The following is a 17,047-nucleotide window of genomic DNA, read 5'->3' as shown; positions in this document are numbered from 1 at the left end:
AGGGTGTGGAGAGAATGTTTCCTATAGTGGGGGAGTGCAGGACCAGAGAGCACAGCCTCAGAATGGAAGGACATCCCTTTAGTTGAAGGGACCAGAGATGAAAAGGAACTTCTTTAGCCTGAAGGTGGTAAATCTATGGAATTCATTGTTGTGGATGCCAAGTCATTGGGTATAAAGCAGAGATTGATGGGTTCTAGATTAGTAAGGGCATCAAAGAAGGCAATGGAACGGGGTTGAGAGGGCCCTTCGACCAAGATCAATCTGCCCAACCCTCTTACATAGACTTCCATTTTTCCATCATCAAAGAGTTTCTATCATCTAAAGGTTTCTTAAATGTCCCTAATATATCTGCCTGTCTTTTCTGGTGATCCCTATCTGTTCTGGTGATCCTTCTCAGTTACAATCATGATCTCATCCCTTTGGTGCTTATGGGACTTTCTATATGCAAGATGGCTGCCTTGCATTCCTCCTTGACAACCATACCTCACATGTAATTCAGTGGGACAGTCAGAGACTTTTTCCCAATGGCTAATATGGGGAGGCATAATTCTAAGGTGATTGGAGGAACATATGGTGGAAATATTAGAAATTGTTTTTTTTTTAAACCTCAGCGAATAGTGCGTGCATGGAATACCCTACCAGGTAAGGTAGTAGAATCAGATATATTAGGGGCATTTAAAAAACTCTTAGGCACACGGATGATAGAAAACTGAAGGGCTATGTGGGAGTGTAGAGTTAGAATGATCTTAGAATAGGTTAAAAGGTTGGCACAAAATTGTGGTCTAATGGGTCTTCACAGTGTTCCACTGCTCTATGATGTGGCTTTTAAGCAGTCCCAGTGAGAAAACGGGCTGAAAATGGCAGGTAGAATTTAATGCAGACAAGTATGAAGTGGTGCACTTTGGGAGAACGAGCCAGTGTAGAAACTACACAGTGAATGGTAGGGCACTGAGGAGTGCAGTGTAAAAGAGGAATAGAGATCCATAATTCCTGAAAGTGGAGCCACAGGTAGATAGGGTTGTAAAGAAGTTTTTGGCACATTGGTCTTCATAAATCAAAGTACTTGAGTACAGGAGATGGGATGTTATATCAAAGTTGTATCAGATGTTGGTGAGACCCAATTTTGAGTATTGTGTACATTTCTGGTCACCCACTTACCAGAAAGTTACCAATAAGATTGAACGAGTGCAGAGAAATTTTTCAGGGTTGTTGCTGGGACTGAGAACCTGAGTTACAGGAAAGGGTTGAATAGGTTAGGACTTTATTCTTTGGAGCTGAGAAGATAAAGGGAGATTTGATAGTGGTATACAAAATCATGAGGGGTTAATGCAAACAGGCTTTTGTCCACTGAGATTGGATGAGACTAGAACTAGAGATTCTAGATAAGGGTGAAAGGAGAAATATTTAAGGAGGACCTGAGGGAACTTCTTCACTCAGATGGTGGTGCAAGTATGGAAGTGGTGGATGCAGATTGGATTGCAACATTTAAGAGAAGTTTGGATAAGTAAATGGATGTAAGGTTATGGAGGTTTTGATCCAGGTCCTGGTCGATAGGATTAGTCAGAGTAAGAGCTTGGCACAGATTAGATAGAACTCCATCATGGATGGTCCCAAGCCCAGCTGCAGGAGCAGGAGGGTTGGGCATGAGGTTAGCAACCACATCCCATAAAAATCCAGAGCTAAAGAAACACCAATAGAGCCTCCAAAGACCTCATCCCTGAGGAGAGGATGGATCATCTAGAAGTCCTGGGGATAACTTGAAAGACTGACCCAGGACAGAGGACTCTGGTGTGTTGCTGTTGGTGACCTATTATGCCCCAAAAAAGATGATGGGCTTAAGCAGGTAGCAGTAATATAAATGCAGTATGATATTATTGCCCTTCCTTCAGTGGAATACATTTGGCTAAACCTTGTATCAAGTACATCAACAAACCCAAAATATTTCAGACTTATTCTGAAGCAGAATTTTAAAACCAAGATAAATCACGAAGACCAAATTGCTGCTCGTGACTACATGGCAAATGTAGTATTAACAATTCAAACACTTATTTGTTGCCCTAATGGTGGATTCAGATGTCTCCTCTGACATCTAAAGTTTTCTTCTGACTGCATGCAGCAGCAATTAAACTACATTCAGATTTCAATATTAGCAGGTGCCTAAATCGGGAAACAGAGATTAATATGAATGGGTGCCCAGGGGTCAGCATGGGCATGGTGGGCTGTATGGTCTGTTCCCATGCTCTATGATGCAATCTCTTCCCTCCCTCTCTCCCTCCCTCCCTCAATAAAGATCTGAAATTATTCCACCACAAGCAGCGCGGCAATATCGGACTCTAAAGCCAGAATCCAATGGGGTGGCATGTTAGGTTTACAAAATTATGAAGGGTATAGACAGAGTGTTATGTACCCCTAGGGCTCATATTTTCTGTGGACAATTACTTTAAAATGTTGGGAGATTGAGACTGGCTTTTGGACACTGTTTGAGGAGTGTGAGAGAGTGAGAGAGAGAGAGAGAAAGCTCAGTAGATTGATGTTATGGTTTCTCTGAAAGTTGTTTACCTTTCCACAAGGACACTTGCCTGCTTGTAAAGCTCCTACAGAGAGAGGAGGACGGAGCAGTTTGATGGACAGCTGTGTTCAGCATGCTGAAATAAATACCAGGTCAGCTGCTGGACCCAGACACACACAGATTTAGACACTGGATGAGCTTATTGTGCCCACAGGAAGGTGGGTTTTTGGAGGATCGATCAGCGGCTCTCACAGTGCAGAAAAGGTGTGACCGGTGGGGAGTTATTTGTGTGTCCAACCCTAGCCTGGGTTGATAACTTTACCACAGAAGAACAGTCACCTTTTTTTGTGATCACATTCGGAGACTTTAAAGGAAGAGAAGAGGGGAGAAGGTGGTTTGAACCAGAAAAAACCCAGTGACAAAGAGATCACTGTTTGGACTCTCTCCTCTGTAGCCTGTAAGGGTGAGTTTGAGTTCCATTCGAATATGAAGGTGTGACTGTCACACAGGGATCCACAGGAGTGGGTTCTCTGGTGAGGGAAAGTCTTTGTTAATACCTCTTGTGTGTTACCCTTGTTTGGGTGTGGTAGTTCATTGAAGAAAGGCACCCCTGTGGCAAATCACTATAGGAGTTATTTCGTATGTCATGAAACTGGATAAGTGGCTATCACAGTTGTGTGTTTGGGGTAACGTTGTGGAATCTACCTGTGTAAAACTCCTGGCCTGGGTTGGTAGTTTTACCACTTGAAGATGGTACCTCAGTGATAAGCTACTGTTGGTGATAATCCATATGTGGATTCTGTTTGAGTGTCCTGTTGCCACCACTTAGGGATGACCCGTAGCTGAATTTGGGTGTGGTACCACGTGTTGAAAGGATATTCGTTGAAGATCACTGTCAGTGATACTTCGTGTGTGGAGTGGAACAACTTTGGAAGATAAAACCTACTGCTATTGTTATTTTGGAATATCAATGTAATTGCCTTTTCACAACATATGCCTTTGGATTACAAATCTCTCTCTCTTACCAACAACAGCAACCTCATGCATTGAACTACCTTTCTTTCATATTATCATAAGACTGCATTCATTTACCCCTAGACTTGAAGAAGCTTGGTTTTCCTATTTCCACACTTATGCATATACATATCATATACATAGATTTAGTGTTGTGCAATGAACTGGATTTGATCAGGGAACTCGAGGTAAAGGAACCATTAGGAGGTAGTGACCATAATATGATATATTTTAACCTACAATTTGAGAAGGAGAAGGGAAAATAGGATGTGTCAGTATTACAGTTGAACAAAGGGAACTATGGAGCTATGAGGGAGGAGCTGGTCAAAGTTCAATGGAACAATACCCTAGCAGGGAAGACAGTGGTACGAAAATGGCAGGTATTTCTGGGAATAATGCAGAAGGTGCAGGATTGGTTCATTCCAAAGAGGAAGAAAGGTCCTAAGGGGAGTAAGGGGCAGCCGTGGCTGATGAGGGGAGTAAAGGGCACTATAAAAATAAAAGAGAAGTATAACATAGCAAAGAAGAGCGGGAAACCGGAGGACTGGGAAGCTTTTAAAGAGCAACAGAAGATAACAAAAAAGGCAATACGCCAAGAAAAAATTAGGTACGAAGGTAAACTAGCCAAGAATACAAAGGAGAATAGTAAAAGCTTCTTTAGGTATGTGAATAGCAACAAAATAGTTAAGACCAAAATTGGGCCACTGAAGACAGAAACGGGTGAATTTATTATGGGGAACAAGGAAATGGCAGATGAGTTGAACAGGTACTTTGGATCTGTCTTCACTAGGGAAGACACAAACAATCTCCCAGATGTAATAGTGGCCAAAGGGTGAACTGAAGGAAATTTATATTAGGCAAGAAACAGTGTTAGATAGACTGTTGAGTCTGAAGGCTGATAAGTCCCCGGGACCTGATGGTCTGCATCCCAGGGTACTTAAAGAGGTGGCTCTCGAAATCGTGGATGCATTGGTAATCATTTTCCAATATTCTATAGATTCAGGAACAGTTCCTGCTGATTAGAGGGTGGCTAATGTTGTCCCACTTTTCAAGAAAGGAGGGAGAGAAAACAGGGAATTATAGACCGGTTAGCCTGACGTCAGTGGTGGGAAAGATGCTGGAGTCAATTATAAAAGAGGAAATTACGACACATTTGGATAGCAGTAGAAGGATCAGTCCGAGTCAGCATGGATTTATGAAGGGAAAATCATGTTTGACTAATCTTCTGGGGTTTTTTGAGGATGCAACTATGAAAATGGACAAGGGGGTAGTGGATGTAGTGTACCTGGACTTCCAGAAAGCTTTCGATAAAGTCCCACATAGGAGATTAGTGGGCAAAATTAGGGCACATGGTATTGGGGGCAAAGTACTGACAAGGATTGAAAATTGGCTAGCTGACAGGAAACAAAGAGTAGTGATTAACGGGTCCCTTTTGGAATGGCAGGCTGTGACCAGTGGGGTACTACAAGGCTCAGTGCTGGGACCGCAGCTGTTTACAATATACATTAATGATTTAGATGAAGGGATTAAAAGTAACATTAGCAAATTTGCTGATGACACAAAGCTGGGTGGCAGTGTGAAATGTCAGGAGGATGTTATGAGAATGCAGGGTGACTTGGACAGGTTGGGTGAGTGGGTAAATGTATGGCAGATGCAGTTTAATGTGGATAAATGTTAGGTTATCCACTTTGGTGGCAAGAACAGGAAGGCAGATTACTATCTAAATGGAGTCAAGTTAGGAAAAGGGGAAGTACAACGAGATCTAGGTGTTCTTGTACATCAGTCAATGAAAGCAAGCATGCAGGTACAGCAGGCAGTGAAGAAAGCTAATGGCGTGATGGCTTTTATAACAAGAGGAATTGAGTATAGGAGTAAAGAGGTCCTTCTGCAGCTGTACAGGGCCCTGGTGAGACCCCTCCTGGAGCATTGTGTGCAGTTTTGGTCTCCAAATTTGAGGAAGGACATTCTTGCTATTGAGGGAGTGCAGCATAGGTTCACAAGGTTAATTCCCGGAATGGTGGGACTGTCATATGTTGAAAGATTGGAGCGACTGGGCTTGTATACACTGGAATTTAGAAGAATAAGAGGGGATCTGATTGAAACATATAAGATTATTAAGGGATTGGACACACTGGAGACAGGAAGCATGTTCCCGCTGATGGGTGAGTCCAGAACTAGAGGCCACAGTTTAAGAATAAGGGGTAGGCCATTTAGAAGAGAGATGAGGAAAAACTTTTTCACCCAGAGAGTGGTGGATATGTGGAATGCTCTGCCCTAGAAGGCAGTGGAGGCTAAGTCTCTGGATGCATTCAAGAGGGAGTTAGATAGAGCTCTTAGAGATAGCAGGGTCAAGGGATATGGGGAGAGGGCTGGAACGGGGTACAGCCATGATCACAATGAATGTTGGTGCTGGCTAGAAGGGCCGAATGGCCTACTCCTGCACCTACTGTCTATTGTCTATTGCTAACCTGTTTAAGATATTTGCATTTATAGTACTGTATTGCGTAGTTTACTAATACCAGACTCCAGTGCGTTCTCCATTTCTGCTGGTTCTTTAACCCGGTCACGAGGTACACGACAAGAGTAAATGTGTGTAGGCTCTTTCCACTTAGATTAGGAGAGATAAATACAAGAGGACATGGCTTTAGGGTGAAAGGGGAAAGGTTTAGGGGAAACATTCACTCAGAGAGCGGTAAGAGTGTGGAACCAGCTGCCATCTGACATGGTAAATACTCTTAAGTTTTAAGAATAAATTGGATAGATACATGGATGGGAGAGGTCTGGAGGGTTATGGACTGGGTGCAGGTCAATGGGACTAGTGGAATAACATTTCAGCACAGACTAGAAGGGCTGAATGGCCTGTTTTCTGTGCTGTAGTGTTCTATGGTTCTATGGTTAGCATATTAGTTAGCATAATGCTTTACAGGACTAGTAATCAGGGTTTAATTCCCACTGTTTTCTGTAAGGAGTTTGTATGTTCTCCCAGAGACTGCAAGAGTTTCCTGTGGGTGCTCTGATTTCCTCCCACATTCCAAAAGACATACAATTAAGGTTAGTTAATTAGTAAGAAGTGGGCATGCTATGTTGGTGCCAGAGCCTCCAGCACCTCCTTAAGGCTATGTTGGCCATCAGTTTGGAGTATACTAACATGTTAGGTTGTAGAACAAGTTTGCAAGTGTCCTCATGAGCCTCTGATAATTCCTTAAGCTCTGTGACCAACTAAACTGCATACCTGGGCAGCACACTGGTATAGAGGTTAGCGTAACACTATTACAGAGCTAGCGACCTGGATTCAATTCCTACCGTTGTCTGTAAGGAGTTTGTACATTCTCCCCATAACTGCTTGGGTTTCTTCTGAGTGCTCTGGTTTCCTTCCACTGTCCAAAGTCATGTGGATTAGTAGATTAATTGGTCACATGGGCTCAATGGGGTGGAAGAGCCTGTTACTGTGCTGTAACTCTAAACTAAACCAAACCAAGGGCTGTTGGAAGAACCTGCAGGTCTATGAGGAAGCAAGTCTTACCAGGTCAGATGCCTCCATCTCCATCTGCACCTGCACATCTGTACTTGTATTTTCTTCAGCTCCACCTTATTAAGAAACATCAGAACAGCAAAACATGAGATATCAATTCAAGCAACACACACAAAATGCTGGAGGAACTCAGCATGCCAGGCAGCATCTTTGGAAAAGTTAAAGTTTTGTGCCAAAACCCTTCAGCAGGACTAATTATTTAGCACTAAGATGAGCTTTGTCTCTTTTGTTCTAATTGTTGTTTCTTGTTAAAAATTTTCATGATTTATGTTTAACATTTGTTTTTTCTTGTGAATACAGCTTATCTGATGTTACGTCTCTGTGATACTGCTGCAAGCAAGCTTTTCATTGCACCTGTGCACACATGGGCTTGTGCAGATGACGTTAATGTTGTGGCCACTACAGGAACGTGGTTGAGAAGGGGACAAGAATGGATGCTTAATATCCCAGGGTTTTGAAGTTTTAGAAAAGATAGAGAGGGAGTTAAAATGTTGGTGGGGGGGGGAAAGAGTTTCCACTACTAATCAGGGATAATATCACAGCTGCACTCAGGGGGGATACAATAGAAGGCTCATCAACTGAGTAGAATTCAAAAATAGGAAAGGTGCAATCACTCTGATGGGATTGTACGACAGACCCCCCAATAGTCACCAGTACATTGAGGAACAGATATGCAGGCAGATTAAGAAAAGGTGTATAAGCAATAGGGTTGATGTCAAGTGGACTTCAACTGAGTCGTCATATAAACTGAGACCTTCTGAGTACAAGAAGTTTAGATGGGGATGTGAAGGGCATGTTTTTTAACATCGAGAATGGGTGACCGGAATGCACTGTCTGGGGTAGTGTTAAGAGGCATATGCATTTGAGGCTTCTGAGAAAACTTTAGACAGGCACATCAATGTAATGAAAATGGAAGGATCTGGACATTGTGTGTGCAGAGGGATCGGTTAGATTGCCCACTTAATGACTAATTTAATTGGATTGCCACATTCTGGGCTGAAGGGGCTGTCACTGTGCTCTGTTCCATGTTCAAATAAACTCAATTTTGAATTACCCCCCCCCCCCCAACAGTGAGCATTTCCTCTGTATCAGATAAAGCTTTAGGAGTGTTGACCTAGAGGTTTGTGTTCAAATCGCATGAGCTAGAGCAAAATATTCAGACATGGCACAGGCATAGCCATTACCTCACTGCACCAGAGACCTGGGTGCTGTCTCTGCAGAGTTTGCAAGGTCTTCAGCATATCTTAAGGATGTGCAGATTGGTCAATGTAAATTAGGAGCTGATGTGAATGTAGGGAGAATAAAATTTAGGATTAGTGTAAATGGGTGGTTGATTTTTGGCACAGGATCAATGGGCTAAAAAACTTGTTTCTGTGCTGTATCTCTCTACAAAGGTAACGAGGTTATTAACTAGAATTAGATTAGATAAGTTTTATTTGGCACATATACATCAAAACATAGAGTGAAATGTTTCATTTTTCATTCAAAGATGAACACAGTCCAAGGATGTACTAAGGGGCTGGCCACAAATGTTGCCATGCTTTCAGCACCAACATGTTATGCCCATGACTCATGAACCCTAATCTTTAGAATGTGGAAGAAAACTGGAGCACCTGGAGGAAACCCACAGGGTCACGAGGAGAATGTACAAACTCCTCACAGACAGCGACAGGAATCGAAGCCAGACCACCAGTGCTGTATGTGCTATGCAATAAGCAATAGTGCACACCAAATCTCCAGACAGTAGATATTAACAGGTGTTAAAAATCTTAACTGATGTTCTCACCACAGCTTCCTTCTAACATCCATAGTTAGGGCATGAGGGGACTGCTGGCATTCCGTGAACAACACCCAAGAGACAGTTTGGGACAAAACTGGCATGAAGTACAAGTGAAAGGTCTACCAGCTGACCATAAATGAGGACCATCACAAGGCAGTAATGCTGCGCATTCCCTACCTGCATTCTCACTGCTCTCTCCCACCTCATTTGTTTGGCTGTGCTCCATTCCAAACCTCAGTGACGTAGCAGATGATCCTGCGCTGAGAACTGTGCTGGTCAGCTGCAAAGGAGCGGTGACAACATTCATGCTTGAGCACCTTCCTATGAGACAGAAACATTTTGAGATAACAGTGCAAGCTCATCTCTAGCATAGATGAGCCAACATTCTATAATGCCCCATCAACTACTGCAGTTCTATAAAACCCTGGTTAGACCCTGATTATGTTCAGTTCACATCACTTTGTTATAGGAAGGATGTGGAGGCTACAGAGAGGGTACAGAGGAAATTTACCAGAAATGCTGCCTGGATTAGAGTGGATGTCTTATGAGGATAGGTTGAGTGAACAACGATGAGAGGTAACTTGATAGAAGTGTAAGAGGCATAGATAGAGTGGACAGCAAGAGACTTTCCCCAAAGTGGAAATGGCTAATACAAAGATGCATAATTTTAAGGTGACTGGAAGAAAGTATAGGGGAATGTCAGAGGTAAGTGAAGCTTTTTTTTCTTACACAGAGCAAGTGTGGGGAATACCCTGCCAGCGGTTGGTGGTGGAGAAACATAGTCATTTAAAAAAAGCTCTTAGATACATGGATGATAGAAAAAATGCAAGTTTATGTGAGAGGGAAGAATTAGGTTTAAAGGTCAGCATAAGATCATGGGTCAGAGGGACATCTCACCACTCACAGGATCACAAGATCATAAAACAAATTGCTTTGCTACTTTTTTCCTGCCACAGGAAATGTTGGATGGGAAAGATGGGTAGGGTTGGATGGGTAGAGATTAAGATTCAAGATAGTATACTGCAATTTAAAGTAGACAAGCATAAAAGAGATGAAAAAAAATTGTTACTCCAATTCCCAAGCAGCATATAAAAATTGCACTAAGGTAAAGAACACAACAATAAAATAACACAAAATAATAAAAACAAACACAATAAATACATCAGAAAGCTTAAGTACATAGATTGATTGTATGCCCATGAGGTGACACTAGGCATGGGAGTGCCGTCTATAAGGTAACTGGCAAAAATTGATGAAGTAGTGGTGGTGGAGGGTGTGGAGGCGTGGGTTAGTGGGTGAAGATCAGCCTTACTGCTTGGGAAAAGTAACTGTTTTTAAGTTTGGTGGTGCTGGTGTAGATACTTATGGGAGTAGAACAAACAGTCCATGAGCAGGGTGTGTGGGATCTTTCATGATGGTACTGGCCTTTTTCCAGCACATTTCTGTACATACGTCCTTGATAGAGGATAGGCTGTTGCCAGTGATGCATGGGCAGTTTTGACTACCTGTTGTAGAGCCTTTTATGCAGTCCAGTTTTGTACAGTTATTTACTAAGATACAGAGTGAAGTAGGTCCTCTGGTCCTTCAAGCCATGCCACCCAACAATCCCCCAATTCAACCTCATCACAATTTATAGTGACTAATTAACCTACCAATAAGTATGTCTTCAGACCATGGGAGGAAACTGGAGCACCATGGAGGAAACCTACGTGGTCATGGGGAGAAGGTACAAACTCCTTACAGGGAATGGCAGGAATTGAACCCAGATTGCTTGTACTGTAAAGCACTGTACTAACCACTGTACATGGATGCCACCAGCATGCATAGTAGGAAGTTCCTGACACCCTAACATGCTGCAATTGATGCTCAATTTTTTAATCATCAATTTGTCTACATAAGAGGGAGCTTTACCCATTCCTTGTACACCATTATTTCTTTCCTGAAACAGCAGGAATGACTCTCTGTGTAAAAGCATAACTCTGACTCCATTCACTTTCTAATCTGCAGGAGCCATCCTTGAATCTATATAACTCTAAGAGATGATATACTAAGGCATTCACTGATCTAATATTCCCCCAACGTTGAGCACACCTTCAAAAAACAATGCCTCAAGAGGGCAGCATCCATTATAAGGAACCCTCACCATCCAGGACATGTACTTTTATCATTACTATCATCAAGGTGGTAGTACAGGAGCTGCAAGACAAACACTCAATGTTTTAGAAACAGCTTCCTCCCCAACACCATCAGATTTCTGAATGACCCATGAACACTACCTCACTATTTTTGGACAATTTTTTTTATTACTTATTGTAACATAGCTTTTATAAACGTTTTACATTGTACTGCTGCTGCGAAACAACAAATTTCATGGCATATGTCAGTGATAATTCTGATTGTGATTCCATAGCCACCATTTTCAAAGTTCTGAGATATAGATCATCAAGATTTTGGGTAGCAAACAATCTGCTGGAGAAATTCAGCGGGTCGAGCAGCATCAGTGGTAGGAAAGAAATTATTAACATCTCAGGTCTAATCAGGACTCAACTTACTTCAGCTTAAAAGATAATTTCTTCCTACAGATGGTATCTCCAGCACACCTCTGCTCGAGATTCCTGTATTTACTATCTCTTGCATCTCCTTCAGGTCATTTGGGATTTGCTGTCTCTGTATCTAATAGGAGAGTGTTTGCTTATATCAAAAACATGATTTTTTTTTTAGGTTGTAGGAAAGTTCTGTGGAAGTTCTCCTTGGTCAATGGAGACTGTAGTCTGGCTCAAATGGAATAGCAAATCTAAATAATATTCCAGCCCAACCTTTAATCAGAATCAGATTTATTATCACTGATATACTGTATTGTATTGAAATCCATTGTTTTGCAGCAGTACAGTGCATACATAAAAACATTACTGTGTTACAATAAGAAATACAAAAATAAATTAGTGCAAAAAGAGAGCAAAATAATGAAGTAGTGCTCATGAGCTGTTCAGAAATCTGATGGCCAAGGGGAAGAAGCTGTTCCTAAAATGCTGAGTGCGTGTCTTCAAGCTCCTGTGTCACCTCCCTGATGGAAGTAATGAGAAGAGAACGTGTCCCAGATGGTGAGGGTCCAACATGACGGATGCTACCTTCTTGAGGCATCACCTTTTGAAGAAGTCCTTGATGACAAGGAGGCTGCACTGTAGGAACAGGAACATAATGCTAGACAGAGGAACATGTTGGCTTTGGATAGGGAATAGTTGGCATTGTGCTTACAGCATTAGAAAGTTCCTAACAAGAACAGTCCATTTGGCCCAACAATGCTTGCCAAATTCCAATTTACATTGTGTTTTGAAATAACTACTGAGTTTTGATTTGAAAGTCTCTAAAGGTATTACTCTCAACTATACAACTAGGTAGTTTGTTCCATGTGTTCATAAATCCTGTGTGAAAAAATGCTTCCTGGTGTTAATCTGAAATCTCCCTTTAACGAGTCTCCACCTATGGCCCCATGTCCTGGATGATACGATTAACTTTGAAGTAGCACTTTACTTTTTCCCTTAATGATTTTGAAAACTTCCATCATCTCTCCTCTCATTCTACATTTACTTAGGCTAAAAAGATTTAATTCTTTCAATATTTCTTCCCTGCAGACCTGGAATAAGTCTAGTCGCCCTTCTCTGAACTCTTCACACCCCTCACAAAATATGGAGACTAAAATTGTACACAGTACTCAAGATGTGGCCTCAAGTGCATTATACAGCTTAAGGAGAACATCTCTTGACTTGAACTCCACTGAGCACATTATATGGCCCAACATTCTATTAGCCCTCTTATTCGCTTCACGCATTGTCCAGATGTGGACAGTGATGAGTCTACCAGGACACCCCAATCCTTCTCACACAGAGCACTTTCTAACTCAAAACCCCCATTGTATATTTATATTTAATATTTCTACTTCCTATAGGTAATATTTTACATTTACTTTCATTAAATTTCATCTGCCATTTATCTACCCATACCTGGATTTTGTTTAGATCTAACTGTATTCATTCTGCTACCTGAATGTTATCAGCTATCCCCCTTATTTTGTGTCATTGACAAACTTTACTAATTTATTTGTTACGTGCTTATGCAAATCATTAATGCAAATTAAAAACAACAGCAGCCCCAAAACTGATCCCTGCAGAACCCCACTTTTAACATCTTCTAGGTTTATGATAAATACTGTCCCTTCCCCAACAGAAGTTCCCAACCTGGAGTCCATGTATTCATGCTGGGACTGTTTGTTGGTAATTAATAAATAAATAAATATGTTTAAATATTAGAAAGTTATATTTATACCTATTAATTTATTGTAAGTTCAAAAGTTCAAAATAAATTTATTATCAAAGTATGTATATATCACCAAATACTACCCTGAGATTCATTTCCTTACAGGCATTCACAGTGGAACTAAGAAGTACAACAGAGTCAATGAAAAACTACACACAAAGACCGATAAGCAACCAATATGCAAATATCAGAACAAATAAATAAATAAATAAACAAACAAACAAACAAACAAACAAACAGACAGACAGACAGACACTGGGAACACAAGTTGTAGAGTCCTTGAAAGAGAGTCTACTTTGTAGAATCAGTTCAGTGTTGAAGTGTGTGAAGTTATCCAAGCTGATTCGGGAGGGTAATAACCGTTGCTGAACCTGGAGGTGTGGGACCCAAGGCTTCTATTCCTAAAGTGCTGGAGGAAACTCAGTAGGTTAGGCAGCATCTATGGAAATGATTAAACAGTCAACATTTCAGGCTGAGACTCTTCTTCAGGACTGAATAGGAAGGGGGAAGATGCTGGCAGAAAAGATGGGAAGGAGGATAGCTAGGTAAAAGGTGAAGCCAGGTGGGTGGGAAAGATAAAGGCCTGGGGAGGGAGGAATCTGATAGGAGAGGAGAGGAAAAAGGAAAGGAGGAGCCCCAGAGGGAAGTGATAGAAGGTGAAAATAGTAAGATACCAGAGTAGGGAATAGAAGAAAGGGGGAATTTTTTTTACTGGAAGGTGAAATCAATAGTCATACCACCAGGGTGGAGGCTAACCAAAGAGAATATAAGCTGTTACTCCTTCACCCTGAGGGTAGCTTCATTGTGGTACAAGTGGAACCCATATGTCAGAATGGAAATTGAGATTGAATTGTTTGGCCGCTGGCAAGTTCCACTTTTGGTAGATGGAACAGAGGTGCTCAACAAAGTGGTCTCCCCACAATTTACAACAGTTCTCACTAATGTAGAGGAGGCCGCATCGGGAGCATTTGACCCCAGCAGATTTGCAGATGAAGCGCTGTCTCATTTGGGGTCCTGAATGGAGGCAAGGGAGAAAGTGAATGGACACGGCCGCTCACAGGGATAAGTGCCGGGAATGGACACGGGATTCACGGAAGCAGTGATCCTTGCAGAGTGCTGGGGGGGGGGGGGGGGAGGGAGGTTGGGAGGCAAGGACATGTTTAGTGATAGGTTCCCTTTGGAGATGGTGGAAATTGTGATTATAAAGTTTCACCTCAGTGTGTATAACAAGATCCTGCGAGCGTCAAAGTTGTAATTGTACCTATGCTATCAAATGGCTGCTGAATTACTTGCATTTCCAGCATCTGCAGATTTTTTCATATTAGTGAATTTCTTAGGGGTTAAGTGTTTCAAAAAGGACAGGGAGGCAGGTAAAAGGGGTGGCAGAGTGGCATTGCTAAATGGGGATAGCATCACAGCTCAGAAAGGAAAGACATGTGAAGGAAACATGCTGAATCAATGGGGTGGAAATCAACCCTTTTGAGAGTTTTCCACAGATCCCACCCCCATAGCAACAGAATAACTGAGGAGCAGATCAGGGGCAGAAATATCAGGACTGTCATCATGGGTGACTTGATAAAGACGTACAAGATGATAAGAGGCATAGATCAAGAGGAGACCCAGAAAGACCTTTTTCCCAGGGCAGAATAAGAGGGGACATAATTTTAAGGTGATTGAACGAAAGCATAGGGGGCATATCAGGAGGAGGATTTTTTTTACTGCCAGGGTAGAGGTAGATACATTAGGGACATTTAAGAGACCCTTAGATGGGTACATAAAGGAAAGAAAAATGTTGGGCTACATGGAAGAGAAGGGTTAGATTGATCTTACAGTAGGTTAAAAGGTCAGCACAACATCAGGAACCAAAGGACCTGTACTGTTCTACGTGATACGTACCTGTATTGACCACTTCCTCTGGGAGCTCATTCCAGGTACTCAGTACCCTCTGTGTAAAGGGGTTCTGTCTTTGGTCTCTTTTAAATCTCCCCCCCCCTTACCATATTTCTGTGCCCTCTAGTTTTGGACTTCCCAACCTTGGAGAAAAGACCATGGACACACACACCCTTACCCATACCACTCAATATTTTATAAACTTCTATATCTAGAAATAAAGAATATATTTTTTTAAACTAACATCTGGAAATACCACCCTGCTATGGAAGCTCCAACGCATAGGATCAAAGAAGCTAACAAAAGTTGTAGGTTCAGCTAGTTCCATCACTGCACAACCATCCCCACAATCAAGAACATCTATAAGAGGAAGTGCCTCAAGAGGCAGCATCCACCATGAAGGACTTACACCATCCGGGACATACCCGCTTCTCATTGCTACCGTCAGGAACCTGAAGACCCACTCACTCAGAATCAGGTTTATTATCATTAACATATGTCATGAAATTTGTGATAACAACCTGGTGGGGACCAACACTGAAATCCACCAACCAGAATGTATTATCTTCTGTGTGCTTGGAACAAAATGCTTCACCGGAGCACTGACCAGCTAAAAGGGAGGTGGCTTATCAGAAGGACTTGGTTTGAGAACTTCTAGGGTAATACCTCTAACAAACAATAGTGATACTGGTGATTCTATCCAAGAACCAGGGCAGACAACCCTAGAACTACGTTGGCCAGGGTACAGTCTGTAAGGCATGTTTCTGTTCTCAGAATCTGTACCAGCATCCCCCGAGGTTTGAATGGAGGATGTTGCAAAACTGCAGGCTAGGGCCTAGAACTAAATGTGTTAACCAGCCCCACCTACTTCTCTTGATTAACTTTGAATTATCCAGAGATAATTTTCCTCACGTTTTCCAGCAACTGAGCAGTTAATTTCCAGTCTAATCCCTAGTTTTAACCCGTTTACCTCCCTAGATCTAACCGTTAACCAACCTGTTTGTTTCAATTAACTTTATTTTAACCAGTTTTAAGATTTTTTTTAAATTCCGGTTTGGCACCCCTGTTTTAACCCGTTTCGCGCCGAGACCTGATTTATCCATGTTGCCCTAGACTATCCCGATTTAATTGTTTTTTTTTCCCGCTTTAAACCCGATTTGTCCTGAGATTAACGAGTTTAAGGATCTTAATTCGTTGCTTTTAAATATTTTTCCGGTTTAACGGCTGTTTTAACCCATTTCGCGCTGAAACCTGAACGTTGTTCAGTTCTGTCCCGGTTTAACTATTTGTTTTATCCCGATTTTCCAGCCCGCTCTCACCTTGGTCCGCTGCGCCGCTCAACCCAACTTCGCTTCTGAAACCCCAACTCTTCCGCAGATTGAAAGCCAATAAACCAATCAGTCCGGAGCTTTAGTTCTCCGCTCCGCCTACCTCAACCAATGGGCAAAGACCGAGCACGGTTGGTTGAGGAACAGCTTGATCCGTTGGTACTGTTTCCTTGGCAACCGAGGAGGACTGCCCAGGTGGAACTAACCATTACCCTGACTCGGGGAACTGATTGGCTGCTGCTGTCGTTGTCCATGGAAACCAGACGCGTTGGTCAATGGTACTTTAAAGGTGCAGACCCTGAACCTAAATTGTGGGATTTATTAATTCATTCCATCACACCGCCATTAAATATTTACCTAATGTGTTGACCTAATTAAAGTAACTACTGCTTCCAGGCTTTAAAAACACAAAATGCTGGCAGAACTCAGGAGGCCAGACAGCATCTATGGGAGGAGGTAGTGACGACTTTTCGGGCCGAAACCCTTCATCAGGAGGGTTTCTACTTCATACTGCTTCCAGACTTTACTCACTTTCCCAATAATCATAAATTCACAGCAAATGAGGCCGTTCAGCCAGTCGACTCTGTACTAGGTCTGTTCCACCGCTGTTCGCTCCCTGATCACATTCGTTTTCAATATGTATTCACTTCCCAGTGGGAATAAAATAAAATGCTGGGGGA

At 42.2% G+C, this 17,047-nt stretch overlaps 1 protein-coding gene across 1 annotated transcript in view; it reads right to left on the bottom strand.

Annotated features, from left to right (window-relative positions):
• The window catches only part of dnah2 (dynein, axonemal, heavy chain 2), a 462,789-nt gene extending 446,404 nt beyond the window's left edge, over window positions 1-16,385 (bottom strand). Inside the window, exons 1-3 of the mRNA XM_059975314.1 lie at window positions 16,359-16,385; window positions 9,013-9,156; window positions 7,047-7,111 (exon numbers count right to left, since the gene is read on the bottom strand). Of these exons, the coding sequence (XP_059831297.1) occupies window positions 7,047-7,111; window positions 9,013-9,142 (195 nt within the window). The 5' untranslated portion in view covers window positions 9,143-9,156; window positions 16,359-16,385. The remainder of the gene's footprint in view (window positions 1-7,046; window positions 7,112-9,012; window positions 9,157-16,358) is intronic.
• Window positions 16,386-17,047: the final 662 nt, after the last annotated feature.

Source organism: Hypanus sabinus, chromosome 7 (assembly GCF_030144855.1).
Source record: "Hypanus sabinus isolate sHypSab1 chromosome 7, sHypSab1.hap1, whole genome shotgun sequence".
Classification (NCBI taxonomy): Eukaryota; Metazoa; Chordata; class Chondrichthyes; order Myliobatiformes; family Dasyatidae; genus Hypanus; species Hypanus sabinus.
This window is presented reverse-complemented; position numbering and strand designations above follow the sequence as displayed.